Source organism: Gymnoscopelus microlampas, assembly GCF_963454915.1.
Source record: "Gymnoscopelus microlampas genome assembly, chromosome: 13".
Classification (NCBI taxonomy): domain Eukaryota; kingdom Metazoa; phylum Chordata; class Actinopteri; order Myctophiformes; family Myctophidae; genus Gymnoscopelus; species Gymnoscopelus microlampas.
Genome location: NC_139950.1, coordinates 48,263,450 through 48,279,439, shown reverse-complemented (window position 1 = coordinate 48,279,439; position 15,990 = coordinate 48,263,450). Strand labels below are relative to the sequence as shown.

Below are 15,990 nucleotides of genomic sequence, written 5' to 3'. Positions count from 1 at the left end.
TATTTGACAGGGACAATACAAAAAACAATGTATGAAGTTATAAAAACAAACAAAAGATAAGTTTTATTGATCCGAGCTCTCGATACATTGTTTTTTTGTACCGTTTTTGTTATTATAATAATAATAAAATATCTGCAAAAAAAAAAAAGACCAAAATTCGAATATCATTTGAGGAAGGTTGACAGCCCTACTTGACATGAAAGTGTTTGAGAACCCACTGGATTAAAAAAACAACAACCAGAGATACTGACCTGATATTGAGCTCTGTTCACGATGATGTTCTCTTCCTCATCTTCATCAACAGTGATGTTATCTTCATCATCGTCATCAACAGTGTTTCCCAGTGTCCGCTCCATCAGGCTCTGCTCTTCATCACTCTCCCCATCGCCATCCTCCTACCACACAGAGGTGTCATGACACGTTTTTAAACCTTGGTTCTGTACACTTTGGCTATTCAAAAATAGCAGATCTACAAGCTCATAGCGTGTCACTTCGTGTCGCGCTATGAGCTTGTAGATCGGCCATTTTGATTTTTTTTTTGCAAATCTTTGAATAAATAATACCTTTTAAAAACGCCTTCTAAAATCTTGACTACGTTTTCTGAAAAACTTAAAAATTACAACAAATGTATGTTTGCTATATCCCATTAAGACCTGGATCTGTGTCATTTTAGATTTCTTTGGCAAATAGCAAATATACAAGCTCATAGCGCGGCACTCGGTGCGCGGCACTATGAAAAATCATGAACATTTTTTTTATATTTTTTTCCGAAAAATTGTTAGGATTTAGATTTTTTTTTAGATGCGGCCTCAGGTCTTAATGGGTTAAACTGTACATTAACAAGAACCACAAAGGGGGTTCCCGTCCTGAAAGGTATAGTTACAGATAAGGGTTCCCTCACCCAAAATGGGTTAAAGCTAAATGTTTTAAACTCAAATCTATGGTTCTGGGGGTCCCTGGCACAACATATGTTGAGATGGTGGGTCCGTAATCAAATACATATAATTTTGGGGGTCCTAGACATGAAAAAGTTTGAGAACCACTGATATAGAAACATGAGTTCTTTAGGAATTACATAATCTCTCAAGAACAGATTCTGCTCTCCGCTTGAATCTGTCGGGGGGGGGGGTTCGTCATATCGCGTACGCACTGGCCTACAATTGGGCGTGCCTTCAGATCAGGAAGCAGGCCGCGCTTTACCCAATCAAATGTAGTGGGCGGGATTTACGCGTGTGCCGATCCTTCCCCACTAGAAACAAACCTAAACTCATTTAACAATAGCTTCCGCGGAGCAGAAAACCACGGAAAGATATTCACATTTCAACTTGCTCTTTCATCATAGAAACAAGTGGTCTTATAACCAAAACCATCCATGTTCTCTGGGAGAAGTGGTGTTAGTGTTCCGTGTAGAAATATTGTTAGTGGGAATGAAAACATAGTCGCACCAGCGGAAGTGAAAGGCTGAAGGCAGACCAAAACCCCGGTTTCCATGCTCCCCCCAGAGCTAAGGGAAAATGTAAAAAACAGCAGAGGGCGCTGTTTTTCCTTTTTTGGGGCGGTGTAACCGCCCCCTATAAGTGAGTTTTGGACACTGACCAATCCTGCACCGTGATTGGCCAATAGTCTACAACGCAGTCTACACCCCTAACCCTTCCACAGTCAATGCAAATCTATACTTTTGCAAAGTCAGCCAATCACATTACAGCTAGTGTCATCACCACTAGTTGTAATGTGATTGGCTGACTTTGCAAATTCAGGACTGTGATTGGCTAGCGAAACACATGACACATGTGCAGCCCTATGAATAGCATTATGGACTTAAAAAGTCATTTATCCTTTTTTTTTAAGTGAGTCATGTTGTGATGACCACACACCGCCCACTTCACACTGGGTGTGATTTTTATTTGGCGATGGGTTCCCAGATTTGGAATTACAAGACTTTTTAACGAATTGCCCTCAACTATTTATGTTTAGCAGCTCAAAAGAATAGACAGCAGTTCATACGTTTCAACATAATGCAGACACTTTGTCCAAACGCTGTGACGGAGGAAACCTTGTATGAGCAAAGCCGTGTACTTTTTCAGGACATGGAAAACGGAAGAGCTTTGGATATCATGTCCAGAGAGAAGGTTGAATGAAAGCCACGCCTCCTACCTGTACGTCCTCCAGGCTGCTCTCCCAGCCAATCATAGAGCTCCTCCTGCGTCCCAGCAGGGCCTTCCTGTCGGCGTTGTCGATCAGGAAGGACAGCTCACTGGCAGAGCGGTCGGAGACGACGACGACAACGGGAAGAGGTCTGCTCACCAGCACCACCACCTGGAGGGAGGGAGGAAGACGTGATTAAGTACTTAACACCATTTAGACCGGGAAAGTATCTGTCATTTTAAGATTTCTTTGGCCAATTAAAAAAATAGCAGATCTACAAGCTCATAGCGCGGCACATGAGCTTGTAGATGTCGCTGGAGATTAGCTGTTGAGTCGGACGGACACACACATACGGACAGGGGGCAAAACATAAGTCTGTCTCGGCCACACCTTCGGCCTGGCGGAGACAGTAAAGTTAATCTTTTAACCCAAGACTTGAAGCCGATTCTACAAATGTCTTCTAAATCCTAAAAGTTTTCTGAAAAACATGTTTCTATATCAGTGGTGCTCAAACTTTTTCATGTCAAGGACCGCCAAAATTATATTTATTTGGCCGCCGACCCCCATCTTAAAATATTTTGTTCAAGGGACCCCCAGATGCAAAGATTGAGTAAAAATGTTTGCTTTAAAACAATATATATTAAAAGATGTGCACATATTTCCACGATTTTTCAAAAATGTAGATCTGCTATTTTTGAATAGCCAAAGTGTAAAATAATGCTTTTTAGCTCAAATCAAAAAGTGACACAGATGCGTTCCCGGTCTTAATGGGTGAGTGAGAGAGTGAGTGAGTGAGTGAGTGAGTGAGTGAGTGAGTGAGTGAACCTTCTGAGCCAGAGCAGAGAACTTGAGCACGTTGAGCGTCTCATCGTACACGGAGGCACACTGATTGATGTTGACAATCATGCAGGCGTTGCCACGCCCGCTCAGGTAACTCTGCAGGTAGTGAGTGAGTTTAGACTCCCTGAACGGCACGTGGTTCAACAGCCTGAAACACACACACACACACACACACACACACACACACACACACACACACACACACACACACACACACACACACACACACACACACACACACACACACACACAGAGGTCATTAATAGGCTCTATCCAAGAAAGACAAACAGGAAAGCAAGACACGTTATCTCCGGTTTACTTCCTGTATCTATGTGACATAGGTGGCCCCTCCTCTTTAGGAGACCGGACCAGTGGACCATAGATACAGAAACCTAGACAACTCATTGGCCACTGACCCCCTAGGGGTCCCGGACCCCCTGTTGAAGACCCTTGGCCTAAATTGTAAGTATGTTATGACGTACTTGGCCTGTTGGTTGTATTTATAATGTATGTTATGACGTACTTGGCCTGTTAGTTGTATTTATAATGTACGTTATGACGTACTTGGCCTGTTGGTTGTATTTATAATGTATGTTATGACGTACTTGGCCTGTTAGTTGTATTTATAATGTATGTTATAACGTACTTGGCCTGTTGGTTGTGTTGTATTTATATAATGTATGTTATGACGTACTTGGCCAGTTAGTTGTATTTATAATGTATGTTATAACGTACTTGGCCTGTTGGTTGTGTCTCAGTGCACTGATGCACTTCCCCAGGGTCAGCAGAGAGGTGTTGATGTTCCCCGCCTCCTTCAGACGCTCTCCTCTGTTCTGGGTTTTCGCACAGCGCTCTGAGCCTGCCAGGTCACACAGTGACAACCTGAAACATAAGAATAATAATAATATTAATGTTCTGGGTTTTAGCACAAAGGTCTGACCCTGCCAGATCACACAGTGACAAACTATGAGCCTGAGTGTTTGTAAATCACCTGCGAGTTTTCTCAGCCTCTGTAGGAGGTTTTCTTTTATTTATTTGTTACAGCTTAGCTTTTTTAGAGCTTAAATTAAACCTTTGGCTTTAACAGAAAAGTACTTTAATTTGCTGCAATGTTCATAATGGTTGTTGAATTTGTTATCAAAAAGACTAGAGATTTGTGGAATTTCTAAAGATTAATATAGATTCATTTTTTATTGATAGTTTCCCTTTCTTTCTTTCATTATATTAGGGAATGTGTAAAGTCATTTTCAGTAATTGTCAAAGGTTTAAGCGTTTTTGTTTCTGCTACAGAGGCTGATAAATGGATGTACACTCATTGCAGCATCTAAAACTATGTAGGCATCTACCCGGCATTAAAAACAAAAAAAAAGTACAACAACACAGAAGTACTCCGGTCTTAAAGGGCAAGACTGGTAGATGTTTGGGTTGTGTAGTTACCTTGTCATGATCTAACTCCAAAAGGTGGACGACAAGAAATCAAAAATAGTTGCTCCATGGATTAGAAATTGATCATTCAAAATATGCTCCTCATTGACTTAGTGTATGGTGAAACAGCTCTCAAAGTCACTCTTTTAGCACGAACAACACACACAAAAAGTTGATTTAGACAATAGAACATCACAGAACAAAGCCAGTACTGTTTTGTTTTTTTTGTAAAAATGTTAACTCCCTGTTGATTTTGCCATTTTTATTAGGAAGAAGTTAACATTTTATTTAAAAAAAAGTGATGTTCTATATTGTCTGGATCAACTTTGTTTGCGTTCGTTTACGGGCTAAAAGAGTGACGTTTTACGATACAACACAAGTCAATGAGGAGCATATTTTCAATCATCAATTTCTAATCCATGGAGCAATTATTTTTAATGTCTTGTCAACCTTGGGAGTTACATCATGGCAAGGTAAATACACAACCCAAACCTCTACCAAAGTGGTCTTGCCCTTTAAGGTATAACAATTCACAAGAGGTCTCACATGGGTTCATAATAATAATGTAATCATTATGTGATCATAAATTCCCCCAACCCACACACAAAAAAAAATGAATATGCCAGTATGTTCCTCTATACTGCAGTTCAGTAAGATGTATGAGATGAAGGAGATGTTTACTGACTCGCTGATGCTGTGCACGCGAGGAACTGAGCCATCTTCAACCCTCAGGAGGCGAACAGAGAAGATGCTGTGGCTGAAGACACAAAAACACAACACAGTTCAGGTTTACAAACGCAGCAAAAACCTCTCATCTCCATATTTAAATGTGTTGGATGGGATTAATGCCCTACTTTGTCATACTACTATGGTCGCAAAAATAGCAGATCTACAAGCTCACAGTGGTGGAAAGTAACTAAGTACATTTACACAAGTACTGTACTTAAGTACAATTTTGAGGTCTTTTTACTTTACTAGAGTATTTCCATTTTTCTATACTTTTACTCCGCTACATCTCAGAGGCAAATATTGTTCTTTTACTCCACTACAATTATTTGAAAACTTTAGTTACTAGTTACTTAGATTATTATTACAAAACACACCACTTAATTAAACCACTTCAGCCCTATATATACATTTTGGCTATTTGAAAATGCCCCGATGTATTAATAATGAATAATTACCTCCTGCTGGACAGCTGGTTCAGTTTAGTGGAGGAGAAGCTCTGGTTCCTCTTCCCCAACTTCACCACCTTCAGGGCTTCATCTGGGCCGTTGACCTGGACCCAATGCAGGTCTACACACACACACACACACACACACACACACACACACACACACACACACACACACACACACACACACACACACACACACACACACACACACACACACACACACACACACACACACACACACACACACACACACACGTTATTATATTATAGTTATGATACACATGTTTGTATTTAGTATGTTGTCAAAGACAACGCACTGATACTCTTCTTGCTCTAATGTCATGAACACAGTGTTTTCAATGCATTTCCAGGACTCACAGGTGGTCATTTGAGTCCCATGGACATTTTAGGAGTCCTAATAAAATGTGTCGTTTTTGAGAAATTGCAGTATTAAACCTGTGTTTGATATTATATGGCTATAATCACGGTTATTTATTTTTTACTGACAGCAGCTGAAGTCCTTGTTACGTCTGTCTATCAGTCCCTCCTGGTACACACACAACACCACTGAACACTTTAATTGGCTGAGGAAGGCTTGATGCCGAAACGCTAACCCTTTAAGTCATATCGCCCAGATCACCCCAATTCTGAACAAGCCATATTGAACACACACACACACACACACACACACACACACACACACACACACACACACACACACACACACCTCTGACGAAGGAGTTTCCTTTGACGTCCTGTGACAGCCTCAGGGCCTGTCTCCTCACCCCGGCAGCGGGGGCCTCCAGCAGGTCGTGGATGCTCTCGTTGTAGATCTCACAGAAGGAGACCCACACGGAGAAGAGCGTCGTGGCCTGGCCGTCCACGTCGTCCACGCTCACACGGTCCTCTGGGACCGACACACTGCTGCTGCTGCTGCCCTGCAGGGACTCTGAGGAGGAACCTTCCAGGTTGGTCCTGCTGCTAGTTGAGCTCTGGCTCTTCTGACAGTCAGTCTCTTTGAGGTGTTTGAACAGGTTCCTCTTGGAGATGGTCTCCTGGCGCTGCTGCTCTCTGGTCAGTTTGATGAAGTCTCTGCAGCGATGTGGCTTCACCGAAGTCTGGGTGAAAACTCTGCCTTCTATACTGTTGAACAGCAGTCTGAGAGACCGAGGTAGGACGCCCGCATCGCACTCTGACCCTGAACACACACACACACACACACACACACAATGTTATATTACTAATGTTATAGAGCGTCGCCGTTCCCGCCCACTTCCTGGTGCAGGAAGTAAATACTCAATGCATTTTTCCCCATTGACTTTTACAAAGATATTTATATAAATTATTTTAAGCCTAGAATCAAGCTATCCAGGATCCTGGTGAATCATGACCATAAAACGTTTGATTCTGTGAAATAACTTTTTTGAAAACGGCAACAACAAAGGGTATTTATTAAATATAGTATATCATATCATTAAATATAAAATTTAAAAAAAAACACAGAAAAAAAGGTTTTATGGTCATGATTCAGCAGGACCCTGGATGGCTTGATTCTAGGCTTAAATTAATTGATATAAATATTTTTGGAAAAGTCAATGGGAAAAATGCATCGAGTATTTACTTCCGGCACCAGGAAGTGGCGGAACTGCGATGCTCTATACTGCTGAACAACAGTCTGAGAGACAGAGGTAGGACCCCTGCATCACACTCTGACCCTGAACACACACACACACACACACACACACACAGTGTTATAACACTAATCATACTGCTGTTATACAGCTGAAAACAGACAGACACACACACACACACACACAGGGGTTGAAGTGGTTAACTCACCTAGGAAGGTGAAGGTCTTCCCAGCGTTGGAGACTCCGTACGTGAAGACCAGAGAATCCTCTCCTTGGAGAACCTCTTTCACAGAGTTCCTCACAGTGCCTTCAAACAGCTCCTTCTGACTGCACTCTGGACCGTGTACCTGCACACACACACACACACACACACACACACACACACACACACACACACACACACACACACACACACACACACACACACACACACACACACACACACACACACACACACACACACACACACACACACACACACTATTTATACAGGATTGAATGAGCAATGTGTGATGATGATAACAGATGTTTCTTAACGATTCTCTCATAATTATAGAATTTAAAAAAACAAAAACAAATCCAACCTTTGAGAACTGGAAACGTTGTCCAGTTTGACTCAGTGATTTATCACTGAGTCTGGACGGAGGGGGCTTCAACAGCACGGTGTCTGAAGACTCAATGGTAACACAGTCCTATGGCACACACACACACACACACACACACACACACACACACAGCAGTGGTTCTCAGACTTTTTCATGTCAAGAACCCCCAAAATGATATGCATTTGGCGGCACTTGGTGCCGCGCTATGAGCTTGTAGATCTGCTATTTTTTAATAGCTTAAGCATTAAATATGGATAAAGGGGTTACAATGATTGTGACGCTTTATTGACTAATTTTGCTGGGGACCCCCTGTTACACACCCCCCCCATACTTTAACTTTTTGTACATTAACGGCCTACTTGATCATACTACAGCTTCACAAAAAAAAACCTCAGTAGTAACAGATCTAAAAGCTCAAAACACGCTGTGTTTTGAGCTTTTAGATCTGCTACTTTTGCCGCTGACAAATAACCTAAACATACAAAGACATTACTGACATATTTAAAGACTTTATACTTTCCAAAAAACTATGACTATATATTTCCACTCACTCCAGGAGGCCACATTGCATGTCGTTACTGTCGGGCAGAAACCTCTTATCTCCATGTTTGAACTTGATTTATTTCGTAAATGAATGTCCTACTTCTTCATTCTACTGTCACTCAAAAGTAGCAAAAATAGCGTTTGCGCTTGCAGATCGGCTATTTTTGATATTTTTTAATTGGGAAAAGTTATTTTTTAATTGAATTTCTAATGCATAAGTTAGACTGATGTTAACTTTATGAGGTTCAATACAAATACATTGGACATAAAAAAGACAATGACATTGTAATACTAGTCATTAAACAACCAACATAGACTGAAGTGATGAATGCAGGTCATGTTTGGAATGTAATAATTGTGACAGGCCTCGATATAAACGCCACAAAGAACACAAAGATCCACAAGATGAACAAACGTCCGGAGATAAAAAAAAAAACTAAACGTACCTGGGCCTCTCCTTGATCAGCCTCGCTGGAGGTCAGAGGTCGGACTCGGAGGTAGACCTTCAGCAGCTCTCTGCCCTCCTGTTGGAGAGATGATGAAGTCAGTGAGCGTTTAAATCTAGATGTGTAACAACGCGTTGTGAGCTTGTAGATCGTCAATGTTCGCCCCCCCAGTTTAGGGACAGGGAAGCTGGGGTTCAGGGGTTCACTTTTACTGATGAGGCGGTAATGAATACTCAGGGACGTGCACAGATAGACTCTAGGTGGTGCTACAGCACCTGCCCTTTGCCCTCTTGACCAGAAGTGCCCTTTTGAAAAAAAAAGCGTTTTTTTTTTTTTTTTTTTCAGTTTACAGCAGGGGTCTTCAACAGGGGGTCCGGGACCCCTAGGGGGTCCTCAGAGTTACTACAGGGGGTCCGCCAAATCATTATGTGATATGATTTTTCTTTTTACCATAACCACTCCAAACCTAGCATCCCTTTTCTGAGGAGAACTTTAGCCAAAAATAGCAGATCTACAAGCTCACAACGCCTCGCAGCGCGAGGCGTTGGAGGTATAGGAGTTGGAGGTATAGGAGTAGAGGGAAAAAAGAGCAGACCAAGTAAACAAAAAAAAGTATAATTTACTTGAGCACCTGCCCCTCAAAATGTCTGTGCACGCCACTTTGAATACTTATCTCTGATTTGTTTCATGACAACATTGTTTGAACATGAAAAAGACAACATCTACAAAACTATAGGCTACAGTGAAGTCGGACTGAATAGTGACTTCACTGTGTAGCCTATAGTAGCCTTTTCATAAATTATATTTGTACTTAGGCTGTCCTGAAAGTTTATAATATTTAGAGACATTTAAACTTTCAAATACAAAAGTAGTAGGTGAGAATTAGCAAACTGTACATCAGGGTTCCCCAATTCTTTTTATTTTTTTTTGGGAAAAATAATAATATCTGTATTACTGTTCAAGCAGACCAACAAACACATCTGTAAGTCAATTGTTGATTCCGGACTTATTTTGATTTTCAGTATGTACAACTGGCTGCTGTTAATCTGTATTACTTTTCAAGCAGACTTATTTTGTTTCCAGAGTGCATCTTTTTCCTTTTGTGACCCTCAACACAGGATTTAAGAATCCCAGGCCTAAAATAACACAGTGTCAAATTAGCTCGATTTATAGAGAAAAAAAACGAATAAAAAACTAAATATTTTGCGCACGGGCACAATGTCCCTGGCCCTCTGCTCGTCCCCGAGACATAATTTGGCCCTTGGGGAAAAGTAATTGGGGAACCCTGCTGTACATTTAGACTGAATGTTTCCTTTATCCTCATCTTGTGCTAATGCACGCAACTGTTTTGTCAGGTTTTATTTTTGTTGTTTCTCATAAGCGTGCATCCGTTGTCCGTCAACAACACAGCCGTCTGTGCCTTGACTTCAGCACGCCGACTCTCTCTCTACTGTCCTGTCTAAATAAAGGCGTAAAAGCCCCCAAAAATATCTTTAAAATAATAATAATAGCTGCATGTCCGCTACCTCTTGAACCCTCTAGAATTGGTAAAACGCACCTGTAAAGAACGTACTTGATACGGTCTTTTTTTCCCACTCTAAATCCCTTTGCCAAAAATAGCCTACAAGCTCACAACGCGTCGCGATGCTTGTAGATCGGCTATTTTCGGCAAATGTTCCACCGCAGACTATGGATGCTAGGGTTCAAGTGGTTACAACTTAAGCATATTTTTATTATCACGATAATATAATAAAATCAGTTATTTTGGTCACAATAACAACATGAAATGTTCATTATGGTCCCATCCCTAACGTCTAGTAAATAAAAACGACGTTCAAACACCTTTGACTTGCGTTGCAGAGCGCTGAACTCAGAGCTCAGGTCTATCTTCAGGTCGTCCACGTCTACAGGCTCACCTCTGTCCAGTTCCTGTTCCACAGACTCCATCTGGACACAAACATTAACCCAGTCAGTCAATCCCGGAACGCATACTGTGTCATCTTTTAGCTATAATTACATTATTTTTACACTATGGGCTATTCAAAAAAAATAAGCAGATATACAAGCTCAAGCTCGCTACGAGCTTGTAGATCTGCTTATTTTTTTGAAAAATCGTCTAAATGTGTGCAAATCTTTGAATACATATGTTTTTTAAAGACAACATATTACTCGAATCTTTGCTTCTGGGAGATTCTATAAATCTCCTAACAGTTTTTTTTTAACTTATGTTCCTATAATACATTTGTTCTCAAACTTTTATATGTCAAGGACCCCCAAAGTTATATGCATTTGTCTGTGGAAATTGTCACAAATAAATTGTTTTTGGCATTGAACATTGGAACATATAGATAAAAATGACATTTATATTTGCCTTGTAGGCTTTGTAAACAAACATAGCACAGGGCAGATGACAAGTAACTATACATGACATATAAAAAGAAAAGACTGACATTTATTATTTAGTTTTATTTTGAAACTTTCAAAATATTTTGAAAATAGTGGAAATAGCATCTAATATACAAGCTCACAACATGTCACATCGCAACGCGTTTCCACAATTATTCCACTCATAACTTATGGGGGTCCTTGAAATTAAAAGAGAACCATAATGGTTTTAAACAACAACGAGGCCCCCGTTAGTTATTTATGGGGAAAGGTCCCAGGGGTCTTCAACAGGTGGTCTGGGACCACTTGGGGGTCCCCAGAGTTACTACAGGGGGGGGGGGGTGACCAAATTGTTTGTGTGATATTAACCACTTGAACCCTAGTATCCCCATTCTGAAAATGTACCAAAAATAGCAGATCTACAAGTTCATAGTACGGCACGAGTGCTGCGCAATGAGCTTGTAGATCTGCTATTTTTTTTTTAAATCTTGGAAATGTAGGAAAATCTTTAAATTATTTTTTAAAAAGATTTTAACAAATCTTTGCTTCTGGGGGTCCCTGGCAAAAGATAATTCTTCAGGTGGGGGTCCCTGGCACAAGATATTTCTCAGGTGGGGGTCCCTAGCTGGCACAAGATTTCTTAGGTGGGGGTCCGTGGTCACATATATATCAATTTGGGGGTCCTTGGCACGAATATGTTTGAGAACCACTGCTCTAATTAGATGACTGAAACCACTCGACTCTGAATAAGACTAAGTGTACTTTATCACCAATAAAACCAACTGTAATTTAATTAAACATTTAACGACTTCATGTGGGAAACATTACAGTTAACAAGGTTACCAGTTCTAAGGGTTAATAAGATAATAGGATAACAGAGTTAGCTATTATCTTAATAATAAGCTTTAAATAAGCTTTAAACTAAACAACTATCACTTTGTTCACTTTCATGACATGTACCAACAGGTTGAAGGTTATTTAAACCATTGGTTCTCAAAGTTGGGTCCAGGGACCCCCAGGGGTCCGTAGAGGGGTACCAGCTATAGGGGGTCCGCAGCAAAATTAGTTAGTATAGCTTCACGATCATTTGTGACCCCTTTATCCATATTTTATACTTTGGGGCTATTCAAAAATAGCAGATCTACAAGCTCATAGCGCGGCACTGTGAGCTTGTAGATCTGCTATTTTTGAAATATTCTTTGAAAATGTATATTTTCTAAAGCGAACATTTGTAACTCAAATCTTTGATTCTCTAGGGCCATGGTTCTCAAAGTGGGGTCCGGGGACCGCCAGGGGTCCTTGAGCGGGTTCCAGGGGGTCCCCAGATAAATGTTGGATAGTTAGTAACCAAATGGACCCTTATGGGTCTGTAACTCTGAGAGTGTACAAATGTTATTTGGTAACATTTGTACACTCTCAGATTTATAGTGGTCCGTGGTCTAATGCAGGGGTTCCCAAAGTGGGGTCCGGGGACCCCCAGGGCCGTATATACATCAGCTGTTTAAAAAAAAATCTTGATATTCTTTGAAAATGTTTGAATATTTTTTATATTTTTAAGACCACATGTGAAAATCTTTTCAGATGGGGGTCCGTGGCCAAATCCGCATTTTCAAAATGCATTTTTGGGGTACTTGACCTGAAAGAGTTTGAGAACCACTGCTCTAGGGGTCCCTGGAACATCATATTTTGAGATGGGGGTCCATGGGCAAATACATATCATTTTGGGGGTCCTTGACATGAAAAGGTTTGAGAACCACTGCTTTAAACTAACAACTACATGAGTGTGTTCACTTTAATGTATCAACAGGTTGACAAATATTTAAACTAACAAACAAACAAACCCAGTTAGCATGTTAGCATGTTAGCATAACAACCTACCAGCTGAGCGCTAACAGCAGCTTTTCATAGTTAAACACACAGAACTACAATATGACGTCACTCCGTTGCGTTTTAATACGTTAAACGGACTTACCTTAAATAACAGGAATCAGGATTAAGAACGTTTAATATTAAATACAATATAACAGATTAAAACGTTAAAACATTCCAGCCGAAACAACAAGGAAACTATGCAGCACACAGCCGCGTCCTTTTTTGAATCTGACCAATCAGAACACGGAGCAGCGTTGCCAGATTGTGCGAGAGAAACGAGCCACCAGGTCTATGAAAACTTTCCTCCGAGAAAAAGAAGCGACTAATTAAAGAACACATGAGCACTTTAAACCTATTTACTGTATACATCCATTATCCATACAGCAGCTATTTGAAAATAGCAGATCTAATAGCTTGTAGATCTGCTATTTAAAACAACATTTGCAATAAAATGTGGAATATTTGGAATATTTCTGAAACATTCTAACAACACATTAAATGCTCTCTGTGGCACAAAACATTTTCATGAAAATATTGGAGAACCACTGGTTTAAATAATACATAAAAAAAACTGGAAACAAGCCCAGATAAACAACTACACTTTAGAAACAAGCCCAGCAACGACCAATATGTACAAGCGAACTTTACAGAAAAAGAAGCGCTACGTCGCTTATAATAAGCAGACATGGCAACGCGGAACACAGAGCCAACCCCCATGCCCACGTGGTACCAGCGTTGCCAGATTATGCAAGAAAGATGCAACCAGGGTCTGTGAAAACAACAAGCCCAAAAGAAGGTACGGAGTACGCACATGAAAATAGCAGATCTACAAGCTCACAATGCGTTGCGTTGTTGTGAGCTTGTAGATCTGCTGTTTTCATTTTTTTTTAAAGGGAGGGAAATCTTGGAGGAAAAAAAGGTAATGTTGGAATATTTTGGATTTTATTTTATTTTAAATGGCACAAAGTATTTTCAGATGGGGGGGTTTGTGGACAAATACATATTAATGTGGGGGTCCTTGACAAGAAGAATTGTGGGAAACACTGGTTTAAACAACATTAGGAAACAAGGCCAAATAAGCAACCCACAACTAACCAATTATTTACAAGCAACTTTACAGAAAAATAAGCCCAAAGTCGCTTATAATAAGTGGACATGGCAACCCAGGAGCCAACCCACGGTGTACAGAGAAGGAATTACCTGGTACGTCACTGAAACCGGGCTTGAATTGCGGAAGTTGGCAGAGACGTGACGTATAAGGCGTTTCCTTCTTTAATATGATCCTTGTCTGATACGACTATCGGTAAGGATTTATGTTTTTTATTTTCCTTTTTCTCTAACATCGTTTGTGACAATAAAGACTGATAAGAAATGAAAAATATTAAACAGTGAACACAAAAGACAGTTTCTTACTTACTTTGTTTTTGCAGATTTTCATCCTTCTTCTATTTTTAATGTTTCTTTTAGTTATAAAATGGTTTTAATGGAGGCTACTGTGAAGAGGGATTCGTTACTTTGACTCTATAGCACCACCTCCTGATATCAAAATGTAATTGCAAATGTTTTACCATAATATGTGTAATATTCACCAAGTGGTGTAAAGTAACTAAGTACATTTACTCAAGTACTGTACTTAAGTACACTTTTCAGATTTTTTTCTTTACTGGAGTATTTCCAATTTTCAGTACTTTTACTTCTATTCCAGTTTCCACTACATCAGAGGCAAATATTGTACTTTTTACTCCACAACAATTATTTGACAACTTTAGTTACTAGTTAGTTTGTAGATTTTGATTATTATTACAAAACACACACACACACACACACACACACACACACACACACACACACACACACACACACACACACACTAACCACTTCAGCCCTATGCATAAAGAAAAACATCACATGGATGCACCTGGGACGTATCATCAGTGTTGTAGCCTGGGGTCGACGGGTGTTTCGGGTCTCGCAACAACATACACCCTCGCCCAGGGGACCCAGCCGGGGCTTGATCAAACCCCCGACTTACGTCCCAGTAGCTACCCATGCACGGTCAGTCCTCTTAGGGAAAGACAGGGCCCCTCAGTCCGCTTCTCCGGAACTACTCTGCGGCTCTGTCACATGGAGGGACTACTAGGCTCTATGGATGGCCTCCTGGCCGGGCTCCTCCTTCGTCTCACCATGGTCCAGGACCTGAGCGTTGCCAGGGACGTGCACGGATAGACTCTAGGTGGTGCTAGAGCACCTGCCCTTTGCCCTCTTGACCAGAAGTGCCCTTTTTTTCCCCAGTTTACAGCAGGGGTCTTCAACAGGGGGTCCGGGACCCCTAGGGGGTCCTCAGAGTTACTACAGGGGGTCCGCCAAATCTTTATGTGATATGATTTTTCTTTTTACCATAACCACTCGAAACCTAGCATCCCTTTTCTGAGGAGAACTTTAGCCAAAAATAGCCAGATCGGCTATTTTTGGCAAAGAGGTATAGGTGTAGAGGGGGAAAAAGAGCAGACCAAGTAAACACAAAAAAGTATAATTTACTTGAGCACCTGCGTCTGCACCAGACTCCCCCTGACCAAACATTTCCTTCTGGCGTGATGGTTTCTTGGGCCGTGGTGGTACTGCAGCAGGGGTGATGCAACTTTGATGATGACAGGAGAGGGCAGACAGACCTCTTATCTCCGTATTTCTCCGTATATTTTGTAAATGAATGCCGTACTTGGCCATTCTATATGTCACACAAAAGTAGCAAAAATATATATGAGTGGCCGGATGGTTACCGCAAGGTTCCCAGTTTGATCCCAGGCTCCCCCAGAGTTAGTGCTGAAGTGTCCTTGAGCAAGACGCTGAACCCCTAATTGCTCCTGATGAGCATGTTGGTGCCTTGCATGGTTTCCTCCGCCATCGATGTGTGTGTGAATGTG

The 15,990-nt window shown here is 41.0% G+C and overlaps 1 protein-coding gene across 1 annotated transcript in view; it reads right to left on the bottom strand.

Annotated features, from left to right (window-relative positions):
- Positions 1-13,294, bottom strand: part of LOC311058988 (kinesin-like protein KIF20B) — a 48,177-nt gene extending 34,883 nt beyond the window's left edge. Inside the window, exons 1-12 of the mRNA XM_084076554.1 lie at positions 13,170-13,294; positions 10,655-10,759; positions 8,813-8,890; positions 7,803-7,910; positions 7,427-7,565; positions 6,315-6,785; positions 5,595-5,706; positions 5,096-5,167; positions 3,721-3,867; positions 2,971-3,133; positions 2,155-2,316; positions 252-395 (exon numbers count right to left, since the gene is read on the bottom strand). Coding sequence (XP_083932680.1) covers positions 252-395; positions 2,155-2,316; positions 2,971-3,133; positions 3,721-3,867; positions 5,096-5,167; positions 5,595-5,706; positions 6,315-6,785; positions 7,427-7,565; positions 7,803-7,910; positions 8,813-8,890; positions 10,655-10,759 — 1,701 coding nt within the window. The 5' untranslated portion in view covers positions 13,170-13,294. The remainder of the gene's footprint in view (positions 1-251; positions 396-2,154; positions 2,317-2,970; positions 3,134-3,720; positions 3,868-5,095; positions 5,168-5,594; positions 5,707-6,314; positions 6,786-7,426; positions 7,566-7,802; positions 7,911-8,812; positions 8,891-10,654; positions 10,760-13,169) is intronic.
- Between the last annotated feature and the right edge of the window lie 2,696 nt (positions 13,295-15,990).